Source organism: Callospermophilus lateralis, chromosome 11, assembly GCF_048772815.1.
Source record: "Callospermophilus lateralis isolate mCalLat2 chromosome 11, mCalLat2.hap1, whole genome shotgun sequence".
Taxonomy (NCBI): domain Eukaryota; kingdom Metazoa; phylum Chordata; class Mammalia; order Rodentia; family Sciuridae; genus Callospermophilus; species Callospermophilus lateralis.
This window is the reverse complement of record NC_135315.1, coordinates 21,358,782-21,384,939: the sequence shown is the minus strand read 5'-3', so window position 1 is coordinate 21,384,939 and position 26,158 is coordinate 21,358,782. Positions and strand designations below refer to the sequence as shown.

The following is a 26,158-nucleotide window of genomic DNA, read 5'->3' as shown; positions in this document are numbered from 1 at the left end:
TTGGCATTGATTGCATAATATAAAAACGAGTGGTAAAAGGTATGCAACAACTTAAAATTTTATTTTATTTTTACTTAGAATGACATTAAATAGTTTAAAAAGAAAAGATCCAAAAACAAAATAACAAAAACCCAGCAAAAGTTGAGAATGCAGCTTCACTAGAAGGGAAAAAGCATTCTATTTTAATACCTTTAATGACATTTTTTAAATCTGAGTTTTGAACAAGGGACCTCACATTTTCATTTAACACCGAAGCCTGTAAATAAGTAGCTGGCCCTATGCATTGTACATTTGGAAAGTAATTTCCTCATGAATTTCTAGTTTTTGCATCCTTTGATGACTTTTGGTGGAAGAGTTTGTAATCCTGTGCTTTGCACCACTTCTTGGAACTTCCATGTGAATGTTGGGTTGTTGGGTAGAATTCCTGCTCTCAGTGGAGCTTTGCATTGGAATCAGACCATATAGTAGAGAAATAAAAAAGCTGCTTTCCTAAGAAAGAAAGACACAATAGCCAGAAAGTTCATCAACCCTTTGAGACTTGGAACTCTAGAATGGGTGTTGGTAGGTTAAATCTGACCTGCCTTGTGATTTTATACAGCCCTTGGGTTAAACATGGTTTTTACATTCTTAAGTTTTTGAAAAAAAATCAAAATTTACAATACTTCTTGACACATAAAATTATTTGCAATTCATATTCCAGAGTTTTGTTGGAAGGCAGTCTTGTTCCTCTTTGTCTTGTCTGTGGCTGCTTCCTGTTACAATGACCAAGTTGAATATTGAACAGAGAAACTCTATGATTGCAAAATCTAAAAGATTTACTAGCTGGGCCTTCATAGAAAAAGCTTCCAAACTGCTTTAGGAAAAAAGTCATTAACATGAGGCTAATGACTGTGGATCTTTTTGAGATGTTCCTGTTTAAATGGGGAACCTGTCCTAGGGAGTATCCAGTGGCCCCAAAAGGGCTGGAGATAGGCGATTGGTAAAATGCCATGCATGCGCCATCTAGAGGTGGACTTTTCAGTTGCAGAATTCCTGAGTTTTCCTAAACTCTTTGCCTGTGCAGACACTTGGGCTTTCACGATTATGCCTAGTGAATGTTTAATACTTAATGTCAAGTGCTGGTACCGACTGTTATTAAAACTCAAGTGAAATTCAGTTAAAAATTGATTCCATAAATATCTCCCTAAGGAAAAATCACAACTAATTATTTATTAGTCTTCAAAAAACAGAAATGTGTGCACATCAACTTTTTTATTTATTTGAAACCAAACACCCAACAACCTGAAAAGGTTATTAAGAAAACAGGTATTTTTTCTAAGGAACTTTAAGAGTAGAAAGTGTTTTCTATTTCTCTCTCATACTTAAAATAATTCAGTGGTGCCAGATCTTTTCTCAAAATATTATCTTTTCTCTAAAATGAGAGCTAGAAGGGAACCCTTTGTTCTGTCTTGCCATTGACTATTTTAGATGTCTTTTCTTCAATGGAGTGAATTCTGGATGAAAGAACTTTACCACGTTGATCTATCTCTTCCACCACCGTCTTTACCAGCGTGGTTTTGGCTAAATCTAGAAATAAAACATATGTGAATTCATATATTCAGCTTAAAAGACTATGTGATAAAGAATTCCATTGTTGTTGTAGTATAATACATCATGTACATTTTTATTTAGTGAGGAGTAAGTAAAGATTTATAATAATAATTTGAGATAGCTGGATAAAACTAAAACCAATACTTTCAATTCAGAGCACTTTTGTTAAAATTATTTAATTATAGACAGTTGCCATAGCATATGACATCTTTTTTGGGGGGGCATGTACCAGGGATTGAACTCAGGGGCACTGAACCTCTGAGCCACATTCCCAGCCCTATTTTGTATTTTATTTAGAGACAGAGTCTCACTGAGTTGCTTAGTGCCTTGCCATTGCTGAGGCTGGCTTTGAACTCATGATCCTCCTATCTCAGCCTCTGAGCTGCTGGGATTACAGGCGTGTGCCACTGTGGCCGGCCATATATGACTATCTTTAATGCAAAAGTATTTACTGCAACAGAAACAGAACTAGATTTTATTACCTTTAGATGAATTTCCTGAATTTTCTGATCCAAAGCTTATTGATTTGGAGCATGAACTGCCAAAAAAAAGTTTATTCTTTTATATTTTTGTTTACTATTACATAAGAAATATTCACTGAATCAGTGAGCTCGAGTGAACTTTGTATGACAAAAACAGATCTTAATTTACTATGGAGCAAATATTAAGCAGGAGCTGAAAGTAATTAAATATTATCTAAGGAGAGGCCAATTTTAAAAATCATTCCATTTTTTTAAAATCCAAGAGTTTAAGATAAATATATTTACTCCCCTAGGATCCACATATTTACATATGTGGAGTGCATTTACTTCAGGGCAGCAGTGATATTAGGAATGAACTGAAGGAAGGATGAAGCCTGGGATTGGGGGTTGGGGAGAATCTTGAAACCTGCAATGATTAAAAGTACAATGAATGGGAAGTTGTGTGGGACACGTGAAGAGGATGCTGTGATGTACAAGGTATGGAGAGGACCCTCGAGGCAAGAAATGGACATGCTTTTGTGCAGTGGGAATAAAAAAAAGGCTTGGATGTGTGGAAGGCTAAGGGGCAGTGTGGAACTTTCCAGTGGTTTTACTTACTTCCCATCTCCATCTATCAGGCGGCAGTAGGTCTCAATCTCCTTCTCCAGGTGGACCTTGATGTCCAGGAGCTGCTCATACTCCAGTTTCTGGCCCTCGGTCTCAGTCCTGACCTGATGCAGCTGCTCCTCCAGGGCCCCAATCTGAGCCTGGATTTGCGCCAGCTGCGTGCAGTAGTTGCCTTCAGTCTCTGTCAAGGAGCACTCCAGAGAGCGTTTCTGAGGACATCAAAGATACAAAGCAAAGGATGAAACCACCCTGAGGACTATGCAGTACCATGTTTCTCAGCAACCAGCAAGACTGCTCCCTGGGCAAGTTTTGGAAATGTGTGGGGCTTGTCATAATCAAATGGGAGTTGGAGGCTGGGGTGGGGACAGGCCTGCTGAATGCCCTGACAGGGAATAAGCAACCCTTTCCCCACTAGACTTCTGAATGACCCACTAGATATTCATGGTATTTAGGTAATACTCCCTATTAGGACCAATCTACATATGACAGTACTTTTGGGGGTAGCACAGTAAGAAATCAGTATGGGAACATTTGTCTTTTTGAAGTTACATATGTATTTTTGCGTTGCCTGTTGTATTTCAGTTTCACTCTGCTGTGTCCCTATCGTATTCCGAGGCCCACTGTGCTATTGTTTCCTTTTCTAATCCATCCTTGACTTTCTGTCATCCACCAAAGGATGAACACACTTGAGACGGAACAAACACCTTACTGAGTGGGTTTTCAAAGCCAGAAGTGCATTTCGCAACACAGTACAGGTCATTATCTCGACACTACTCTTATGAATACTATACTTCCTCTCTTCTACTTCCATAGTCTGTAATTTGTCTTGGCATGTGATCTTTACTTCAATGAAGGTAATTTCCCTCCTTCCTTTATCATGTAGAAATATGACTGGGCAGTCATTACTTCTTTCTGATATTCATTATTATCAGAATGTCTACCACCCCTCTTCTACTCTTTCATTTTCTTTTCTTTTCTTTTTTTTTTTTTCTTGTGTGGAGTGACTCCTGTTCTTATATTGCTAAAAATAAAACATTTATTAAAAGAAGATGCAAGACTCTGTCTGACATTTTCTGGGGTGGTTGGGCCCAAGTTTAAAAATACTTTTCTTTTTTCCTTTTAATTGTGATGGTGGCACTAGTCTTAGAAATAATTTTGTGCATTGTTAAATATTATATATAATCAATATTATGTATTGATTTTGTTTTAGGATTGCAAAGAGGTAGGTATAAAATATTCATCATGGTAGCAGACATATGCCCAATGGTGTTAACTTAGGAAACTGAGTTAGGCTGACCAGCTGGTCAGGTGGGGGGTCCTGGACTCTTCAGGAGTGTTTGGGTGGAAGCTGATCAGGATGGTACAGGGGAAGTTCAGTTAACAGGTAGCAAGATTCTGGTGAAGTGAGGTAAATTCAAAGCTCAGCAGTTTAAAACCTTAATTTCCTCAAAGATGTGTCCTCATAAGGCATTCCTTTTAAGTTTGCTAATGCTCTCATAAGTCAGAGGAGACAACAACTCTACATATGTCACAGCTTTCCACTGTAAAGGCTGGCCTGTCGTGAGGAAAGTTGGCAGGATGAATTTGGGAGTCTGCATACTACAGGAAGCAATGTGAATGTCAATAGATTGAGACAGCTCCCAACTCACAATTGACTTACGTTGTCTAACTATAAGAAATTGAACTTAGATTTTTAATCTTAGGTCAAAAAGCAGAGAAGTTAGGTTCTATGCCACCATTATTCTATAATTCAGTGGTGTTGGATGTTAAATGTGCTTTCTGGAGAGGAATCTCTCATGACCCCCCAAGCCATAGTACTGTGGGCTGCACAGAATCTAACTGCTCTATAACATCATAGCTTCTTGTGTGCAGATGCTTTAAATTCTGATCTAGGGGCTCAGGAATTTATTTCCCTCAATATTTCTCAAAACAGAAACTCATGAAGCTACTGCAGCAGGAGCATGTTCCTCAGGGCTCTAGTTTGAGGGAAAGGGGAATGTGGAGAGGAAGGTTCTGGGAACCCAAAGTGGCAGGGAGAGGCTCAGGAACCAGCTAGCAGCAGTGGTAAGGTGGTGAGAAGAGGGACATGCTGGTTAAACTTAGGGTTAGGCAGTGGTAAAAACAAGTCCCCCCTAAATATTATAAAGTAAGAAAGTAGGGGCATTTTTTTTAGAATGGCTAAATAAAAACTTCTCATTTTAATATTTACTGATTATCTATTTATTTTGCTGCTGGGCTACACCCAGGTCAAGACCCTTCCTATTGTTTTGAGTTATCTTTTCCTTCTGTCTCACTGAGCTCATCTCTATGGTAGCTGTTCTTGTCTTTATTTTGCAACCTGGTGTTCTCAGGGAGCTGAAAACCTCTTGTGAAGATGGAGTTCATAGGCCACCCTGTGCAATAATTCTCAAAATCAAGGCTTTTGGGTGCTGCCAACTCACAATCCAGAAGTGGGCTTTAGTCCTAAATTGTCTCCATGGTAATCTCTGAAGCAATCCAGGTGCCCTAGTATGTGCTGAAGTGGCCGACTGCCCAGTTCTACTAGGTGTGTGCTCTGGGATGGGACCTCTGCCCAGGAGCTGTGGGAAGGATGGTTCTGAGAGTGCCCATGTGGAGTTGGGATACGTACCCTCTTTTCCTTTGCCTGGCGAAAACCACAACGTGTCTTTTAAATATGTCTTCATCGATATTAGGAGATGCTGGTATGAACTAGCTTTGCCCTATGTGACAGAGTGACCACAGACCTGTCACTTAATTTTCAGGTGCAGCGTCACTGCTGCTACTTGCTCTACGGGGCTGAGAAGAATTATGCTAAGGTGGGAACTCTGCCACAAGTTGGTTATTTCCATGAAATGAGCTCTGAGCACAGGCCCGGAGGGGAAACCTCACTAAAGTCAAAGAGGAAGACAACGCACTTCTTCTGGGGGGGGGGGGCATTTTTCCTGTTCTTTTCCACTCTATGAGCGGGTGGAGCTGTTGCAGGGACGAAGGGACAGGCCACTCTTGGGGCTTTTTGGAATCAGGCTGACCTGCGCTCACTCCTACCGTTGCCAGGAGGGACTGCAGCTCGATCTCCAGTGTCTGCAGGGTGCGCTTCATCTCCGTCAGCTGGGTCCTGGCGGAGGTGGCTGCGCCAGCGTCGTCGAAGATCTGCTGCTGCAGCGTGGCGCTCTGGAAGGCAGGGCGCGGAGGGTCACACGAAGTCCGAACTCGCCAGGGTGGTGTGGGTGGGCAGGGGCCGCTGACCTCACCTTCTCCTGGAACCAGGCCTCGGCGTCCCGGCGGTTCTGCTCCGCCAGGGCCTCGTACTCGGCTCGCATGTTGCCCAGCAGCACCGTGAGGTCCACCCCGGGGGCGGCGTTCATCTCCACGTTCACGTTGCCTCCCGCGGCGCACTGCAGAGCCTGCATTTCCTAGAGGGGAACGCGGGTGTGCTCACATGCAGCCTGAGGAGAGGTCTGAGAGGCGTTGCTTCAGGTCCCCCCCCAAAAGGAATCGGCTTATTCCACCCATGTTCATGCCAGTCATCTATTTAATTAGTTATTTGTTCATTAAAACAACCATGACCACCACCTCCGCGCAAAGCGAAGGTTTTCATTCTTTTCCATGAGAAGGGACTACAAAGACCATAATCGTTGACTAAATGGTTGATAGAAATAAAGTGGGGGGAAAAAAAACAACAAATAAAAATCAGAGCCCTTGGAACTTTCATCTTAGGGACAGCAGCAATTATTTATTGAATGATTATTATATGCCAGGCACCGTTTTATGCACTGTCTTCATGTGTACTAATTCAAGACTTTCAACATCCCTCTAAGGTAGGTACTACTGTTGTTGTTGTTATTATTATTATCATTATCATTTTACAGATTAGGAAACTGAGGCACAAAGAGGTGAAATAACATGCCTGAGACACTAGGATTTGTAAGAGGGCAGTTTGAAGATGGCACTCCGGCTCTTGAGTGTTCTGTCTGTTCTTAGCAACTATAAAGGACAGCCTCTCTGTTCTAAGAGAGGTCACGGGGCAAATCATTAATCTGCCTAACCAAGTCAGAGGAAGGATTTCTTTCTGCACGAAGAAACAAACCAATGGCCTGAACTTAGTTCTTTGGGTGGCTGACCTTTTCATTTGAACTGCTTTCGAAGGACTGATATCTCTGCTTCCTTAAGCCGTTTTTTATGACCCTAAATCTATGACCTTCAGTGTCTATCAAGAGCAAAAGATGTGCATTGATCAAGGAAACCATTATTAATCTATTTTCATATTTTGAGTAAAATTCTGTGGTGAAGAAAAAAATTCTTGTTGCTCTAAAAATTTGAAAATTGAGTTGCTTGAAGTTCTACACTCAGTGCATTCAAAGGCACCCTTTTTCAGTAGGTGTATCTTATCTTTAAGGGGCCAATGAATCCTGCTGTGAACCTTACCCTTCCAGGGAATGTCCCCTGCTGGCTGGTTGGTTGAGGTTGTCATTTCTTCCCTTCCTTCTCCAGGATTTTTTTTTCTTTCTTTTACCTTTATTTTGTTTATTTAGGTTTTTTTAAAATTGGCGCTGGGGATCAAACCCAATGCCTCACTCATGCTAGGCAAGCACTCTACCACTGAGCGGTAACCCCAACCCAGGATTTTCTTTTTTGAGGTTGCTACAGGGCATGATCTCTTGGCTCTCCTGCCAACACTCTCTGGTGGTCCAACTTTCCCCTGGCTCTTTAAAAAAAAAAAAAAAAAAAGTTTTTTTCTTGCGGCTGGGGCTGTGGCTCAGTGGCAGAGTGCTTGCCTAGCATGTGTGAGGCACTGGATTCGATCCTCAGCACCACATAAAAATAAATAAAATAGAGGTATTGTGTCTAACTACAACTAAAATAAATAAATAAATAAAGTTTTTTTTTTCTTTTAAAATTTTCCTTCTCTTTTCTCTTTTCCATTATGTTCCCATTTGGGACAAGTAGACTTGATGTTTTGGCTCTTTTAAACCATTAATGGAGTACCTCCTGTCAAGAGGGGTTTCTGAAAATTTGTCAACCATTTTTTTCAGAGATTTTTTTCAATTACTTCTGGAACAATCTCTTTTTTGGGGGATGGGGTGGGGATTGAAGTTGCGTGGTATTTCATGTTAAATAAGGGTTTATTATTGTGCAGTCCTCGATATTGAAGTAAATCCAGGCTCATTAAATACAAAAAGAAAAAATAGCTTGGTGCAGTGGTATATGCCTATAATCCCAGAGGCTCAGGAGGCTAAGGCAGGAGGATCACAAGTTCAAAGCCAGCCTTAATAGCTTAGCAAGGCCCTAAGCAACTCAGCAAGACTGTCTGGAAAATAAAAAGGTCTGGGGATATGGTTCGGTGGTTAAGTGCTTCTGGGTTTAATTCCTGGTACAAAAAAAAAAAAAAAAAAGGAAGGAAGGAAGGAAGAAAAACATCTTTTCCTAGTCAGAGAGGTCCTGTATGAGAAAACTGACCTCAAGGTAGGCTTACGTAGATGAAATAATCGAATATAAAGAAAGATTGTTATATTCATGCAAAGTAATGTGTTATTTTCAAATGGATAGAATTGTATCAATCTGAAAAGTGGAAGGGTACAGATTAATTGTTAATATTTATAACCTCCAGGAATGGGATTAGAGTAGCAGATTAGGAGAAATGAAATCTTCCTTTATATGCTTGTGTGTGAATGAATGATTATAACGAGCATGAATCACTATTATTATTTTAACACCCCTCCCACCAAATGTTTTAAATGTACAGAATTCTGATTTGACCAGAAGCAAAGCTTCCCCTACCTCTTCGTGGTTCTTCTTGAGGTAGGTCATCTCCTCACTCAGAGATTCATACTGCAGCTCCTGGTCCGTCCTGCAAAGCGTCAGCTCGTCCAGAACCCGCCTTAACCCATTGATGTCTGCCTCTACGTTTTGGTGAAGGGTGAGCTCATTTTCATACCTTGGGGGGGGTGGTATTTATTTCAGTATAAGTTAGACTACTTCAAGAAATGGGAGAAGAAAACCTTAATTATTGAAATCGAAAATTAGAAGCTGAATTAGCACTCTAAATATTATAAAAAATATACAGAGAAAGAAGTCTCCTATCTTGCCTCCCAATTCTGTACAGGATAACCAGCAGTTATTCAATCACACAAATTCCAATACCATATTCCAATTAGATAAAACTAGATCATTTTGAAATTTTATTTTAGTTTACCCTTTTGCCTAGCTGGCAAATTGTTACTGGCTCTCTACTTTGTTCTTGGCACTATTCTAGGCAGGCAAAGTGATGCCTGGATATTTTGTTTGAAGAATGTAATAAATATGTATAAATTGTGAGTGTAGTTGATTGTCATGTAATGTAAATCATTTGCTTTCTTTAATCTTTTGGGTTATAGTTTATTCTACTTGGGGTGAAATCAAAATTCTATTTGACAACTTAAATAGATAGGAAACTTTTCCCAGAGCATGATTATTTTCTATCACTTACTTTAGCCGGAAGTCATCAGCAGCCAGTCTGGCATTATCTATCTGCAGAATGACATTTGCATTAGCAGCAGTGGAAGAGATAATCTAGAAGAAATCAAAAGGGAGACCACAGTAAGTAAGTGTGCTCTTATTAGTAATTATTTCAGAAAATAAAAATTACCCAAGTAACTTTTGCATAAAAACTTCCTTCCTTATGTCATAATCAAAGCACTTAAAACTGAATTTTTAAACATTAAATATGTTTTAATACTTTCTTATCTATGAATATATTTCAAAATGAACAACTAAGAACATTATAGCTCTGTGGAAATTCAGGAATCAAAGTGTCTATTTTTGAGTAATGAGAAGAATTATATATTTAAATAAGTAAAAAAAAAAATACAAGTACAGTCATGAAGCATTTTTTTTCCTTTCTTTTTTTAAACTGGGAATTGAACCCAGGAGTACTTAACTACTGACCCACATCCCCAGTCCCTTCCTCCTTTCATATTTTTTTGAGACAGGGTCTCGCTAAGTTGCCTAGAGCCTCCCTAAATTGCTGAGGCTGGTCTGGAACTTGCAAACCTCCTGCCTCAGCCTCCGGAGCCGCTGGGAATACAGGCGTGCGCCACCGCGCCCAGGCACGAGCATATCTCAACTACAACAAGATATTTCTTGTTGCTAGGTATTTCTTACTTTGAAATACGTTGACCAGTTCCAACTTCGGACTTCTCACCTTATTTTTCAGATCCTCGATCGTTAGGTGATATCTGCTGTAGTCATGATCAAGTCCACGGCAAGACCCAGGGCCGTATTTCTCATACCAACTCTTGATCTTTCGCTCCAGTTCAGCATTTGCCTCCTCCAGAGCCCGCACGTTATCCAGGTAGGATGCCAGGCGGTCGTTGAGATTTTGCATGGTCACCTTCTCGTTCCCCGAGAGGAGTCCTCGTTCGTTTCCAGCAGTGTTTCCAAGGGCGCCTCCCGCATGGCTCCCAACCTTGGGGATCCCCAGGGCACAGGGAAATCCACCGCCAGCCACCGAGCTGCCGCCTGCGCTGCTGCCGGCCAAGCCTCCGCTGGGTGGTCTGACAGACCCGGCTCCAGACTGCAAGCAAGAGCGCCTGGACCCGCCGGAAAACCGGAGCGACATGGTGTCCGGCGTAAACGTGGCAACAGAATGTGGACCGGGCGCCGATGGTTTCTTTGAGCTTTTATATACAGTCATGGGGACTGTTTCCATGTGAGTTATGTCTGCCAAAAGAAAAAATGGCATCATTTAGATTAGCACGAAATTACGTATAATTGGATGATTAAAAAAAAATAATTAATGTCTAACATCTCTGGGTGTTGCTTCAGGATATTTATCTCACCTGAAATAGGGTTTGTTCTATATTAACTTCATTATTTTAGCTTCTAATTTTGAGTGAGTCATCCTTTACTTTCATCTGGATCCTAGGAATATGCCATCATTATCCAGTGCCGGGTGTGATCAAAGGTTAAAAGGAAAGTAAGATCAGGAGAGGGCACCGTCAGCTGCAGTAGGGTCTCAATTACCACCGAGATGTATGAAGGATATTAACTACAGACACAGATATTCCATCCCTCCCCCTCAAAGTGTGTTAACACACACACACACACACACACACACATCTATTTATTATCTTGGACAGTGACACAAAGGTGGACCCGTTCCTTTATTAACATATATGAGTACCTGCTTGGTGATGTGTGTTAAACACAAAAACAAAAGGCATGGTGCTACATAAGTGCAGAAATGAAAAGGCTGCTATCGGAGTCAGAATCTGTTGTCAGGTCTAGACAGGGGCTGGATTGCGTTTAGTCTTCTGTGTTCATCTAAAGAGATTGGAATGGAGACTAAGAGAAAAGCAGAGGATGATGTGACCAGGCTGGATTAAAAGAAGGCTTATGACAAGGTTAGAGCAATGGTCCAGGTGGGGAGGATGGAGGCAGTGAGGTTGGGGGAAGATGGAGTTGGGAGGATATGGGCTTCCAATGACCTTGCAGAGTAAGGACAAAGGGAGGTTGGGGACGCCCTTTAGTAATTGATTTCAGATGCTGAGAACTCATAATATTGATTGAGTTAGTGATTCTGGGGTGGGGTGAAGACACCAAGTTTAGTCTTGGATCAATTGGGTTCAAGGGTTTGGTGGGATGTCCCAAAGATGACTGATAGGAAGAGCGAATAAGTCCACTGGGAAAATACCCGACCAGTGGTGAGTGAGGGATCGTCATGGAGTATAGAGGGTCCAGGTCTCATTTGTGTTGACATTCAGCTTCATATGTGGAAGTAATCTTGGTGAAGGAATAGAGAGGAGGATGCATCAGACTGATGTGGGTTTGGCAATTTGATGCGGTTTAGGAAAAAAAAAAAAAGAGTGCCAGAGAAGTTTCTAATCCTGAGAAAATGGCTATGTGACCATATAGAAAGAAGAAAGTGACACCAGAGAGAGTCTGAGGGAAAAGCCAGGTCAAGTGATTGGGCATCATTATGAGGTCATGTAGCAGGCAAGAATGTGATTGATAAAGGTGAAGGAAGACAGGTTGCTGTATTAGTCCATTTTCTGTTGTTGTGTCAAAGTTGCTGAGGCTGGGTAGTTTAGAAAGAAAAGAGGTTTATTTAGCTCACAGTTTTGAAAGTTGAAAGTCTAGTGGGTATCCTTAACAAGTATCCTCTTGGCTACCTCACAACATGGTGGGCAAAAGGGGAAGGGAGATAGCCACATGATGCAGGGGTAAGTGCTTGGGGTGGCTTTGCTTTCTGAGCTTCAGGCTCAGGTAGGGAAGAAAGGTATGTAGTTGTGTTATCACAAGGACAGTCAGGAGTATCTCTGGGAACAGTGTTGCTCTAAGCAGCCTAAAGCTGGTCAGCTGGTGCTGTGGGCAGCATTGGCCTAGCCTTTAAATGCATAGTCTAGGCAATGTTGTAGGATATTTGTAAAGTTGCAAAGAACCTTAGACATCACTTAATTCAGCCCCTTATTTGCAGATGATAAATACTAAACAATTTATTCAGGGCCATGAGGCACATTCCCAGGTGAAAGCTGGTGATGTTCAAGGTGACCTTGAGATTCTGGCCACATGAGGAGCCTATTTTAGATATAAATAACTACCCTATCATGCATGTTAATATGAATATCTATTTTATTAATTGCTTTTCTTAGTCAACATATTATATGAATTATAAAATTTTTCTTTGAATTTTTGAAGTTGAAATATTAAAGAATCAGTGTATTAGCATATATAGAGAATCATAAAATATCTTTGGTGTCTATTATGTAACTCCATTAATTATTACTACTCTTTATTATTATCTATTGCTAATTGTTTATAATTACTTATTAAATAATAACCAGACAACTAATTGGTTTAGCACATCTGCATTTTCATATGTAAATAGATGTTTCCAGAAGAACATTTCACAACAAAAAGAAAAGAACAATGTATTTTATACTTAAATATTGATAAGAGAACAGAATAGATTTTAAGTGTCCTCACTATAAAAAAAAATGATGTGATGTTAATTGTTTGAGCCACTTCAAAATGTATACATATTTCAAGCCATTCTATTGTATACTGTAAATACACACAATTTTTGTTTTTCAATGCAAAATAAACAAAACAGCATAAAATAGAAAGAAAACACGCTGTCGCTTTAAAAGGCATTCTAAATAGTCAATTCTTTACATTCGGCATCTATCAGGACCCCTGGTAATTCCGGGCTGCGGAGTGTGTCTGTACCCTCTATTTCCACCAGGGGGCAACGTTCACCTTCAAATGAGTATTGCTGCTCAGGTGCTTGGGGTGGAACCTCCCTATCAGCCTGGGTCCTGCGTGCCCTCAGCTGGAAATGATTAAACCACTGACGCTCACTCAACAATGATCTTTTTCTGAGGTTCCAGAGTGCGGTGAATATAAAGATAAGATTGCTTTACATTAATAGTGTGCTTTATCATTTCCAAAGGGAATTCTTGTATGTTATCTCATTTGACCCTTATAAGGAAGCTGGAAATTCAGGGGAGGGTCCCTCACCCTTTTTAAATATGAAGAAACTGAGGAAAAGAACTGTTAAAGGATAAATACCATAAAACGGGATGAATAAAGACCAGAATGGGCCTGGTGACTTATTTGCCGGACCTTTCAGTGCATATAATTATCCTAGGATCAGGTAGAAAAATAAAACTTAACCCCAAAATTCCTCTCCAAAAAAAGCATTTGGGTGTGGTCTAATAAGCTCAGTTCTTACAAAATTGTCTTCAGAATGTCAAGTTAGTATCAAATGGAAGCTTTTGGCTACAGTTATGCTGCCTATTAAGTGACATTCATTTATTTATATAGAAATAGTTAAGGAGCATCCATTATGTGCAAGCACTGTGTTAGTAGCAGGTGATTCAGAGGGGAAGGAAACAAATGCTTTATCAACTCTTATGGAACTTATTGTTTAGTGTGGGGGAGGTGGGCCTTAAGTAAATAATCATGAAATTAAAATTATATTAAAAAATTTGGGAAGGAAAGAACATGGAACTATTGAGGGAGGACCTAATTTAGGTTGGGGCCACCTTTTTGAAGAAATGACAGTAAGAAAATACCAGAAAGATGAGAGAGTGATTTCCAGGCCAGAGAGTGGAGGGGCATTCTGGGAGGAAAAAATATAAATATAAACCCAACATTTACACTTAGTATGAGAAGATGTATTAGTCTGGTTTTCGTGTCCGTAACAAAATACCTGAAGCTGAGTACTTCATAATGAAAGGAGGATTATGTAGTTCACAGTTCTGGAGGTCCGAGAGTATGGCATTGTCCTGGGCTTGGCTCTGGTGGGGACCTCATGCAGATGGCATTATGGTGGGAGTACCTGTGACCACACAGTGAGATCAGAAGCCAGAGCACAGGAAGGCACCAGACTCCCTCTTAGAACAATCCTTTCAAAGATCTAAGCAGGATCTCTTCAATTCCTTCCAAAGATAGAGCCTCCTGTGACCTAACCAACTCCTCCACCTCTCAACATGAACCCCTGGGGAACATACTCAGACCATCTCCAAACCATAGCAGGAAGGGAGAGTGTGGTGCCTTCAAGAACTGAGGGGACCCTGCAGGTGATGAGCATGCAGGGGGCGGGGGCGCTGAGAGCTGCCCAGGAAGAGATTTAGGGGCCAGATGAAAGATTCTGAATTGGGTCCTGTGTGTAAAGGGAGATGGTTGAGAGGTTTAAGCAGAGGAGTGATTTTAGAAAGGCCACTCTGGCTGCAGTGTGGAGAATGGATGGGGCGGGGGTGGGGGTGGCGGGAGAGTAGCCATGGGAAACCATTAGGGAAGCCAGCTCAGTAATTTAGGTGAGGTGTTAAAGTGACCCGAGTCAGGGAAGTGGTAGTGAAATTAGAACTGGGTGGAACTGGGATGATTTTGGAGGAAGTCTCTCGCTAGCACCTGGTAATGACTGGTGTGGGAAGGATGTGGGGATTAGGGAGAGAATCCAGGATGTCTCCTGGAGCGGGCAAAGTAATGGTCTACCAAGGAAGACCACACCCTCATCTTCAGAACCGTGAAATTCATTACCTCACCTGGCAAAAGGGACTTTACAGAGGTGATTAAGTTAAGGATCAGACATAAAGATTCTATAGAGATTTTTTTATATGAATCACAGTTGTGAAGCTGGGTACCTCTGTGCAGTACTGGTAGCTACGCCCGTATTTGTTTTAGAGTTTACTTCCCACCTTTTAATCGTTCAATTTGTGCTGCTCTCCATGGTTCAGTCCAAGAGCCACATCTTTTAGTGAATCTTCCCTGATAAGCCATTATAATTCATATTCCAACATTGGCTTGCCCATGATCTCCAGCCCCTGACACATACTTCTATTGTGGCATGTATCATGGGGGACAGTTTTGACTCATTTAGCTTTTTATTTGCAGGACCCAGCATATGGCCTGACATTTGGTGTTCAATTGTGTTTTCTGAATAAATGAGTGAACTTGATCCATTGGGTTAAACTTTCAGGGGCTCCAAACCCTCCCTCTTCCTGGCAGAGTTCTGAAAAGGCTTCCCTGCTGGAGTTCCACAGTGCACCACATCCTTGATATTGTCCAGAAAGCTTGATCTTTTTCTGGCACAGCTGTTTCTGCTGCACTTTTCTTCTGCTTTATTCATGGAAAGAAGGGTTCTTTTTGCATTGGTGCAAAACACCATTGGTGTTGGCAGCTTTTACTGAGTTTCCATTTCAGTACTTGCCTTCCCTTACCTCAGTCCCAGAGAAGCATGGAAACAGTGAATGAATCGGAAAGCACTGGAGGGACCCTCTCTGCCTGCATTCACGTTTGGAAGTATCCTTACTGGCTCTGAACCAGTGTCTTAGGTTCTAAAGTCACCTGCTGGGGGTGGGGAGCTGCTATTACTGGAGGTGAGAGGATCTTCTAGAAGGTTGGGACCACCATTTACTGAGTTTAGATATTTTCCATAAAAGAAGTAGTGAGTGTGGAGAGCTAGAAAAGTTCCTAACACATGGGAGACCCTGGATGACATGGCTGCTCTTTTTCTTTTTAAAACTCAGTCTTTCTGGATTTGCCTTGGGAGGTGTGTAGGCATTAACTCACTCATTTTGTTACTCACTTAACCAATATTTATTGAGCCTTTGCTATTTGTGTGATGATAACTGTGCTGGGCTTGGGTTTATAGTGATGGACAAGGCAGACATGGTCCCCATTTCACTGGGATTACAGTCTAGTTTATTGAAGGACTTCCCAAAGAATTCCTGGGGAACATATGCTGACAAGTTTTTTCCTGCAGGTACTCTTCATGTGCAAGGAATGAAAGCTTAGTTCTCAGTCTCAGTGAAGGGAGACAGTCCTCTAGGGCATATTGTGTGTGTGTGTGTGTGTGTGGTCATCACAGTGATAGGATCATTGTGGCATGTGGTTGGGCACGGGGCAAGAATGCCAGATATCCAGAAATTCATGATACAGTCTGACACAAGGAATTGTCCTATGTTCCACATGACTTTTGAATCTCCCATGGGACATTCATTGAAGTGAAAATCCTATTTATAATGATCTGTCTGGAAACTAGTTCCAGTTTATGCCAAATTGCAAGGAATTCTGTTTGCATGGCTGTGACCAAAATTTTCACTGTGTTTGCACTAATATATGTTGTGCATTGAGCTACAGTACAGCACATATATGAAGGCATGTATTTATGTATGGCTTAAATAATATACTCATTGTGCACATTAGAATATTTTTATTGACTAGGAGTCTGTAATGGAAAATGTCTAGAAATCTCTGCTCTATAAGAAGGAGCTCTAGGCTCAAAAATCAGAGATCCTGGGTTCAGGATGTAAGTCTGCCACTTGCTGTGTGTGAAGCTTTGGGCAAGTCAGTTAGTATTGCTGAGCTCTGCATAGGTGCCAAGGTGGTGCTGAAGATGATTTCCACATACAGAGATAAGCACTTTGATAATTGTAAACATCTACGTGTACATACAGAGTGTCATTGTTCTCCATATCATTTGATAACAGAAGCAAAGACTTCCTTACTTTGGTGTGTCCTCAACATATACTAGAGTATCCTACACATAAAGAATATTTATGATCATTAGAGTCTTATAGCCATGTGAATACCTTTCCCTTAATTAGAATGAAGTAGAAATTCCATTGTGATTATTTCATTTCTTCCATCTCAACATAGTTTCCACAAATAAATAAATGTCATGCATGTTATCCCTACCAAGATGGGACATCTTGGTCTTTGTCACCAATTTTGGAGAAGATAATCAGTTCTACTAAGATGGCTGATGAAAAGAAAAGAAGAGCAATTACCTACCAGCTCCCTGTATCTCTTCCCACCAGAAATGAGAAGATTGAAAGTTTGGTTTGAATCTGAATGTAGACCCCCTGTGGACATTTCAGAGGGCATAGGTTGCTAGGGATGATCTCAATTGTATAGGAAATATTGCATTTTAAAGCTTCCATGGCAACCTGGGAATAATTCTGTGTAGTGCGTTCTGCCCTCTGAGTGGCTATTTCTGCTATTTATGGGCTCTTTGAGGTCAGAAATTGTGTTCCATTCCTATTTTATCCCCATTACCTGGCACAGTGCCTGATGCTGCTAAATGAACGCTCAACCAACCAATAAATGGTGTGCACTGTGAGCTAAAGTCTGGGGTAGACATTAGGTTCCTTTAGATCAATAACTGGAGTTATTTTAAGAAGGCAGAAAGACAATGGACAGGTTTGGGGAGAAGGAGGTAAAAAGGAATGAGTGATGGGCAGCAGGGAGAACGTTATTTCATTCTTTTTCTAAAAAGGCAATTTGGAAGATGAACTTTTATAGAAGGAAAAAAAAAAAGACCTCAAGAGGGAGGTGACATGGAACTTGGAAGGGTGAGGATACATCAGAGAGGAGACGTTGCTGTGAGCCTGTTTCTCTTGGCTGCCTATCAAGTAGCAATTACCTACCAGCTCCCTGTATCTCTTCCCAACAGAAATAACCTAGTTATCCAAATATGACTCATTCACACCCCCAAACTGACTTCGATAACAAGATACCAGAAGAAGCAGGGGGAAGAATTTTAAAGATTGTATGTATGTTATGACTCTTTTATCTTTTCTTTCTCATACCAGCCTTGCAGGTATAAGCTGATGTGATTATAGACAGTCTATGGTTCAGCTTTACTTAATTCCTAGGCTCTTTAGATTAATAAGAGTATGACTCACGAAGCATGGTCATTAAAATGCATTATAATGGAAATTATTTATTTGCGCCATATTCCTTGTTATAAAGACATTCCATGCTTTCCAGTTGTTAGAGTATAAGCTTTGTTTTTGGAGCTAAAAATAGAGTAGAAATCGACAACATTTAACACACTGAAAAATGAAATGTTCAGTCACAATTTGTTTATTTTCACTTTTTAAAAAGGAAAGGTTATTGAGGTTTAAAACCCCTGTGAACTTTATAGCAAATATATAATTCAATTAACTTTGACACATTCAGTTGTATTATAGCCACCAGAAACAAGGTGAACATTTCCATAATTTTGAGAAGTTCCCTTGTACCCCTTTGTGGTGAATGCCCTCCCTTAGCCCTCTGGCAACCTCTGGTCTGTTTCCTAATTTCCAGCTTGACTTATTTAAGAGTATCATATAAACGAGATGCAGCACATTAGCCTTTGAGTCTGGCTCCTTTGACTTAGCTTAATGCTTTTGAATTTTCAACTTGTGGTTTACAGTAGTTTCTCATCATATGCGGTTTTGCTTTGCATGGTTTCAGTTACCCACAGTGAAGTGAGGTCCAAAAATATTAAATGGTAAATCTCAGAAATAAATAACTTACAACTTTTAAATTGTGTAATGTTCTGAGTAGTATGATGAAATCTTGTGCTATTCCTTCTGGGGTGAGAATTGCTGTATACACAACCCATCCATTAGTCACTTAGAAGCTCACTTATCAAATTGACTGTTGTGGTATTACAGTGGTTGTGTTCCTCAAATCCTTATGTTACTTAATAATGGCCCCAAAGTGCAATACTAGTGATGCTGGAAATTTGGATACACTGAAGAGAAGTTGTAAAGGTGAAAATTTATTATAGGTATGTATGTATAGAAAAAAAACACAGTATGGAGTTCTGTACTAGCAGGCATTCACTGAAAGTCTTGCAATGTACTTCCCTTGGATAAGTGTGGGGAGGAGGCTATTGTTTTGTTTTTATTGTACAGATAAAAAAAAACTAAGGTTCAGAAGTAACTTCTCTATGTTAACATAATATGTAAATGTAATGCCAGGATATGAAACCCAGGGATCACTGACTTGAAAATTCATGTTTATAACCATGAGAAGGCACTTTCCCCAATTTCTACTGTCAAGATGCATTCCAGATGGGATATACTGAATGTACCTTTATTTAATCTTAATCAAGCTACCTTCCTGATAAAGGCGATCCTAACAAAGATATTCTCCATTACCAAGCAAAATATCAAGTCATCATAAATATCAAGGCCAGTGTGCAAAATGTTAAGGCCTTTAGCAGCATTAGAGAATATTTGGGAGAAACAAGCTTTTACTATGCAGTATAATTTCACATGGGTGACAAGTTGACTCTGCCAGTTTCACTGTGAACTGCTTAGCAGGATTCTACAACAATTTTAGTATCTGTAAAAGTATGTTCAGGATTTAAAAAAATAGGTACATGACAAAGCTACATGGTAAAAATAGTGTTATATGCTACTTAATAATTAAAAAAATTATTTTTCACAAATACCAATGTTCTTGTCAAAATTATTTTTGACAGATTCTATTTATTCAACCATTGTACCACAGTATCAGTCAAGAGAGTAATTCTTTATCAGGTACTTTATCTGAGAGAATTTAATATAAATGTTTAATGAGGTATTGGAAGATTGAAAAGGTACAAAGAAGGTTTTGGGTTGCACTCAACTAGAATTCTGACCAGCCAAGGTCCTGGCTGGAGTAAGGAGGGAAGAATGGACAGAGGAGACAAAGCTTAATACCAAGGACAGCTGTCTCATAACTTGTCTTGAATCAATCGTATTGGATATGAAAACTTTTATTTCTGCAGGATAAGGACAATGGTCATCTCACATTATGAACAATCCATCCTAGGGATTTGGTTAACTTTATTAGACAATAATTTCAAAGATCGTGTTTCTGAACAGCAGCCACTCCAGCACTATTACACACAGTAGGAACTCAGTCCTCATCCAGCAATACCTGTTTTAGGGCTTCACAATGAGGCATGTTGGGTCTTCAATGGGGAACTGTCTTCTAATAAGAGAAGCTGGTACAAATGTCCACATATAAAGAGGTATGTGAACTAAAGTGGAGAGCTTCTCAGATGTGGTAACACTTGGTATCAAGTTGGTTATGGAAACTGGACTGTAAGGAAGTCCATTCATATTGAAATATGGCTCTTGTAATCAACTTGAGGGTAGTGTATAATGTAGAGGGAATCCCAAATGTCAGGCTAACCAGGGTTCCAATCCTGGGAGAAACTGGAGCACAACTCAAAGGTATTGAGGAAGGTTGCTATTTGGTGGGCATGGGTAATCCAGGAGACCACCAGGGAATACAAGTAGTTTTAGGGGGACATATTAACTCCAGCCCTCTAGTCTCTTTTTTTCCCTCATAGTATTACCTAGCAGAGTAGTAAGTAAAGCCAGCTGGGTTATTATTGGCTAAGGGACGGGACTGGGCTAACCCTGAAAATACTAGGTCTTTAGTACTGATCCCTGGGCAGGATTGTGGAAAGCAGAGACCTAGAGTTGCCCCTTTGGTCACACTGGCATCATCTGATAGACACCAAATAATTTTGCTGGCCTTGGTATTTTACTGGGCTGGTTAAGTTTGGAAAGTATCTTTTAAGCAATATAGCAATTGGGATGAAGTAATATAGGAAGAAAATAAGGGCAGGCAAATGTGAGTAGACAATCAGAAAATGTGGAATTTCCATTTTTATTTTTTTGGGTCTTACTTGAAATATTTTAAACTTCCAGGACTGAAATAATTTAAAGCCAAGAGAGATGGGAGCTTACCACATATTGCATATCTTTAAGAAAGTATAAGACTGGGGATTTCTGAACCTTTTTACTCAGTGAGATTGCTTAAACTGGTCTGAGCATACCCACAAGATTAAGTAAAGAAAAACTCTGACAAATTCAGATAGTTTGCATCAGTAAGAAAGTTTATTGAAATTCATTAGTAAATGAGAACAGAAAGTTTTTCTTTTTTCTTTTTCCATGAAAAAACACTTTCTGGCAAAGTGAAAAGAAGAAATACAGAAATCACAAAACACCTTTTAGACACCTTATTTTCAAGGAGTGAACCTGTTTCCACAGACCATTAAGACAGAAGTGTTGAACATTTTGCCATGCATCTGTTATATAATGGCCTGTGTGAAGGGAGGCTCTTTCGTCTTGATGCTACTTATTAGTAGTGCTTCTTGGTTTCTGATTCAACCATAGATGAAAGAACTCTACCATCAGGTGTCACTTCTTCAATAATTGTCTTGATTACTCTGGTTTTGTTAGTATCTGTGAATAATAATAAATAAATTAGAATTCAGGTTAAGCAATTTATAGGTATCCTTGCTAATTAACATGCAAATATTCAAAAGGAAAAACGTATTACATTTCTTAAGAAAGGAAAATTCAAATTTTCACATTAAAAATAATCCAATCAATGTTTACCCTGTGGGTGGCATTTAGCCCATGCCACTTTTCCTTCAATATTGGTGTCAAAAGTGCGTTTTGTTAAAAAATGCAAATGAAAACCCTAAGATTTCATTTTTAAAAACAGCCCTAGAGCTTAAGAAGCACTAAAACCATCACATAAAGTTAAAACTAATTCTGATTACCCCAGAGATTTTCTGCTGACCTTGGTCCCTTAGATGAGGCCTCTCCAGCGGACCCGGAAGAGGAGGATTTGAAGCCTCCGCTTCCGCTCTGGCCTCCGCCGGAGCTGCCACCGCCAAAGCTGCCGCCGTGGCCGCCGCCGGAACTGCCACCGTGACCACCTCCACTGGAGCTGCCGCCACCGAAGCTACCGCCGTGGCCGCCGCCGGAACTGCTTCCGTGACCGCCGCCGGAACTTCCGCCGTAGCCGCCGCCGCCGGAACTGCCCCCGTAGCTGCCGCCGCCGGAACTTCCTCCGTAGCCGCCGCCGGAACTTCCTCCGTAGCCACCGCCAGAACTTCCGCCGCCGCGTCCGCCGCCGTAGGATCCGCCTCCGGAACTTAGAGGGGTGAGGGTTGTAAGCAGTGATCATCTAACATTGGAAAACGGTGGCTCCCTCTCCGATGATTGTTATTTTAGTAGATAAGTCAAGGTTTTGAGAGAATACAGTTCTGCCAAGCACGTGTTTTAAAACCCACTGTTTAAAACAAACTTTTAACTACACACAGCCCTGAGATTCATTCTTACCATACTCCTTTTTCGGTACCCTGCCTCCTCCTTACACCTCCCTTCCTCCCATCCTCTGGCATTTCCTTGGGAGTTTGGATAAGCCTTGCTATTCATAATATCGAATGAAAACAATTGGGATTTTTCTTTTTTATTTCCCCAGTTTTCCAATTACCTTCCCTCTCCTTCTAGCAGGCTGCGGTAGGTTTGAATTTCATTCTCCAGTCGGATCTTAATATCCAGGAGTTGTTGGTATTCAGCGTTCTGGCACTCGGTTTCGGCTCTAATCTGTTGCAGCTGTTCCTCCAAGGAGGTGATCTGGCCCTGAATCTGTGAGAGCTGCACACAGTAGCGACCTTCCGTTTCTGCCAAGGAGGCTTCCAGGGATTGTTTCTGAAAAGAGGATTTTGTTGTTGCTTAATGACCTTGTTGTTCAATTGGCATACTGAAGCTTATCAAATTATTTAATAAGATACAATTAGAGAATAAGGGAAATGAATAGAATTAGTGTTTTATGTAATGGTAACATTTCAATCTCAGTACTTCATACTGATACTAATAGTTCTTTTCCTCCATTAGCCTAGAGTTCCAGTTTTATTTCTGCTTTCTTACCCTCAGCTCTGTGTTTCTATGATAAAATGGAAGTCATGTCTCAAGACTTAACATACCAGGGCCAGTTGGGACTGTAGTTCAATCTCTAGACCTTGAACCGTGCGTCTCAATTCAGTAATTTCGGATTTGTGGCTGGACATTTGTTCAATGTTGTTATCGATTTCTGTAGTCAGTTCCTTGCTCTGGAATTATAAAAATGGGAAAATATGAGAAAACTCGGACATGACAACAAAACTTACATGGGCTTCACTGTGAAGGGTGGTTGAATTACCTTTTCATTGAACCAGGCTTCAGCATCCTTTCGGTTCTTTTCAGCAAGTTGCTCATATTGGCTTCTCATGTTATTCAGAAGTTCAGTCAGATCAACACCTGGGGCAGCATTCATTTCCACATTCACGTCACCAGTAGATACGTTCTGAAGGTCTCTCATTTCCTGTTTGAGGAACAAAAAAAGATTTAATGACTGCACCATGATCACAATGAACCTTTTGAAAAATTGGGGGAAATATAATTTTGAATCACCTCTTCATGGTTCTTCTTCAGGTACTGCAGCTCTTCAGTCAGGCTCTCGATCTGCATCTCCAGATCAGCCTTGGTGAGGGTCAGCTCATCCAGCACCCTGCGCAGGCCGTTGATGTCGGCCTCCACGCTTTGTCGCAGGGTTACCTCATTCTCATACCTGCAACAAGCGTGATACATATATTGGATACAATTCTTAAGAAGGAGTTGTATTTGGTTTCATGTCATGGTAATGTTTACCATATACTAACTCACATAGGAAGATTAGCAATTACTTTAAATGCATTTTCTTCCTTACCAGGAAGGTAATTCTGAAATTGAAACTTTCTCAGATAATTTCAGTTTCTCAGATAATTCTCTTTGAGTGAATTCAGGAAAATGTAAATGCTACTGTGGCATCTAAAGTCACTATTATAAACAATTGAATGTATTTGTATGGATAGTATTGCACATTCAATTAGCTTACTTCATTCTGAAGTCATCAGCTGCCAGCCTGGCATTGTCAATCTGAAGCAGGACATTGGCGTTGTCGGTTGTTAGGTTGAGGATCTGGAAGAATAGGTACAGTCATTTAATAAAAGGTCAGATGCAAATATGGCTTTTATAGTGGAATAGATAAGCTGCATTTTTATGTTGTTCTCTTCCAAAAACTTTTTGTGTGGATTATTTTTAAATATAAAATATTTTAAGCTTATCCACATACTTAAATTTAAAAAACCTATCTTAAAGTTTCTACACTATTCAATTTCTGTGTCATCCCTTTCTGAAAACTAACAAATGTAATCCTATAAATTAAATGTATTAGTCTCTTTTATACTTAGTGATTTTTGTGAATTTCAACCAACTTTTGACTGGCTCACCCCTGTATTTGTTCCATTTACTAGAAATATTTCTAAGTAGATATATTCTGAACTGATAGGTCCAATTCATAGATTCCCTGGAGATAAGCAATATCCCAATACCATAAAGGAGACTTCATGGATTTTGCAATGTTGCTATTGAATATGGCTTATTTGTTATTAATCTTAATAATATTTTGTTCTTATTCATTTAATATTTTTCAATTCTTACATTTGTAAATGATCTGGCATATTTAACTGTGGGCTCATTATATGTTCATTAAAACTTAAAATTTCTTGGTAATCTGCATCATGTAAAACAGACAAAACACATATTGGATAAAGATTGCCATGACCATACCTTCACTCAAATTTTTCTTTGATGAGACTGGATTTATTTGGAAGCAAGAAAATCACATAGGTCAACACAGTGAACAGCTATATTATACTTAATTTAAGATTCATCTACCCATATTACAGGGATAGAATTAGATTTAAAGTTAGATTTTAAAATGCTCCTTACCTGATTTTTCAGTTCTTCAATGGTTTGGTAGTATTTGCTGTAGTCCCGAGGCTCCCGCTGGCTTGAGTTGCCATGCTTTTCATACCACTCCTTGATTTTACCTTCCAGCTCATAGTTTGATTCTTCCAGAGCCCGAACTTTGTCAAGGTAGGAAGCCAGCCGGTCATTCAGATTCTGCATGGTTACTTTTTCATTTCCAGAGAGAAGGCCACCATCTCCTCCAAATCCACCACCAAAGCCTCCTCCATAGCCACCTCCACCAAAGCTGCCCCCACCGAAACTGCCACCTCCAAAGCTGCCTCCTCCATAGCCCCCACTTCCATAGCCCCCACCAAAGCTGCTGCTTCCGAATCCTCCACCAAAGCTACCTCCACCATAACCTCCTCCTATTCCTCCAAAGCCACCTGAAGAGCCCCCAAAACAGCCTCCACCAGAGCTCCCACGGCTAAAAGAGCCACCACTGAAGCCCCCTGAGCTATATCCTCCTCCAAGGGAGCCTTTGCTGCTCGAAATTCTGAGGGATGATCCTCCTCCACCTCCTCCTCCTCCACTGCGGGAGGAAGTGAACTGCTTGCTTGAGCTGTATCGAACAGACATGTTGATGCTGTTGAGCTCAGGGAGTGCCTGCTACCAAGGACAGTGGCAAGCCTTTATATACTGAGAGGGTGTGCCTCTCAGATGTTAGGGTTTGCTTACTTGCATGGTTTTCTTTTTGTCAACTTAGCATCTTTGACTTATGATTGCATAAATTATCTTCAGTAATAACCAATACCAATATGTATGCTTTTGAATATGCCCTAAGAAAAAAAAAGGAGATTTACTATGTTGAAATTGAAAATGGGTGGAGTTCAGATGAGCATGTTTCATTATTCTTTTTGTCTTTTGAAGAACATTGGGCAACTATTAAAATCCTTTTTCCTCAGTATTAATTAAGTTTGCACAGAATGTTTGCAAAGTTTTGGGGAAAACAATTTTAGCTACAAAATTATGATTAAAATAAGATTTAAATAATTTATGCTTTAAACAGTTTTAATTAATTGGAACAACAAGTAGCATGAAGTCTACCAGAATCATGCTATAATAAGGATATCTTGTAAAAACCTGTAACCAACCAAAAAGAAAATAAAAACATATGGAAATAATTTAATTAGCATCCAAGTGTTGCTGCATATAAGAAGTAAAAGCCTTAAAAGCACAATTTAGGAAATTATATGTATGTGTGTTTGTTAGGGAATCTTTTATTTGGAGAGTGAGAATATATTTAAATTTTTTTAGTTGTACATGGATACAGTACCTTTGCTTTATTTATTTATTTGAATGTGGTGCTGAGGATCGAACCCAGGGCCTCACATGTGCTAGGCGAGCGCTCTACCACTGAGCCACAACCCCAGTCCATATATTAATATTTTGTCCCAAAAATTGGAAGTAAATATTGATTGAGAAATTTAAAATTTAATGATTTCATTGTTTTTAACATTAAAAATCTAAAATATGACATAATCCTGGGTTATTTTACGTTTCTAAATTCCTCATAATTAAATTTTTTATGAAGATGAGCATACAGAAATTCTTAGCACAAGAACCAAAATATCTAATCTCAATACTAATCTTTAGTACCTT

General features: G+C 40.1%; 2 protein-coding genes across 2 annotated transcripts; both read right to left on the bottom strand.

The window, feature by feature from the left end:
* Positions 1–1,423: 1,423 nt before the first annotated feature.
* Positions 1,424–10,275, bottom strand: Krt28 (keratin 28). The gene is made up of 8 exons (XM_076871295.2): positions 9,859–10,275; positions 9,145–9,227; positions 8,457–8,613; positions 5,930–6,091; positions 5,724–5,849; positions 2,670–2,887; positions 2,073–2,128; positions 1,424–1,566 (listed from the first exon to the last, which is right to left on the bottom strand). The coding sequence occupies exons 1-8, from the start codon at positions 10,273–10,275 to the stop codon at positions 1,424–1,426; spliced, it is 1,362 nt and encodes a 453-aa protein (XP_076727410.2).
* A 10,533-nt stretch (positions 10,276–20,808) lies between these two features.
* Krt10 (keratin 10) lies at positions 20,809–25,135 on the bottom strand. Its single transcript, XM_076871294.1, has 8 exons — positions 24,539–25,135; positions 23,643–23,725; positions 23,180–23,336; positions 22,929–23,090; positions 22,714–22,839; positions 22,221–22,438; positions 21,502–21,878; positions 20,809–21,178 (listed from the first exon to the last, which is right to left on the bottom strand). Exons 1-8 carry the CDS (start codon positions 25,133–25,135, stop codon positions 21,075–21,077), a joined length of 1,824 nt encoding a protein of 607 aa, XP_076727409.1. The 3' UTR covers positions 20,809–21,074.
* Between the last annotated feature and the right edge of the window lie 1,023 nt (positions 25,136–26,158).

Coding starts and splice junctions, on each gene's coding strand:
- Krt28 (XM_076871295.2), bottom strand. CDS start 10,275: ATGTCGCTCCGGTTTTCCGGCGGGTCCAGGCGCTCTTGCTTGCAGTCT. Junction 9,228..9,858: donor TCGAGGATCTGAAAAATAAG/GTGAGAAGTCCG, acceptor GATTTCTTCTAG/ATTATCTCTTCCACTGCTGC. Junction 2,129..2,669: donor CTGATAGATGGAGATGGGAA/GTAAGTAAAACC, acceptor TTTTTTTGGCAG/TTCATGCTCCAAATCAATAA.
- Krt10 (XM_076871294.1), bottom strand. CDS start 25,135: ATGTCTGTTCGATACAGCTCAAGCAAGCAGTTCACTTCCTCCCGCAGT. Junction 22,439..22,713: donor TACAGTCCCAACTGGCCCTG/GTATGTTAAGTC, acceptor TCCTCTTTTCAG/AAACAATCCCTGGAAGCCTC. Junction 21,179..21,501: donor GTCAGCAGAAAATCTCTGGG/GTAATCAGAATT, acceptor TATTATTCACAG/ATACTAACAAAACCAGAGTA.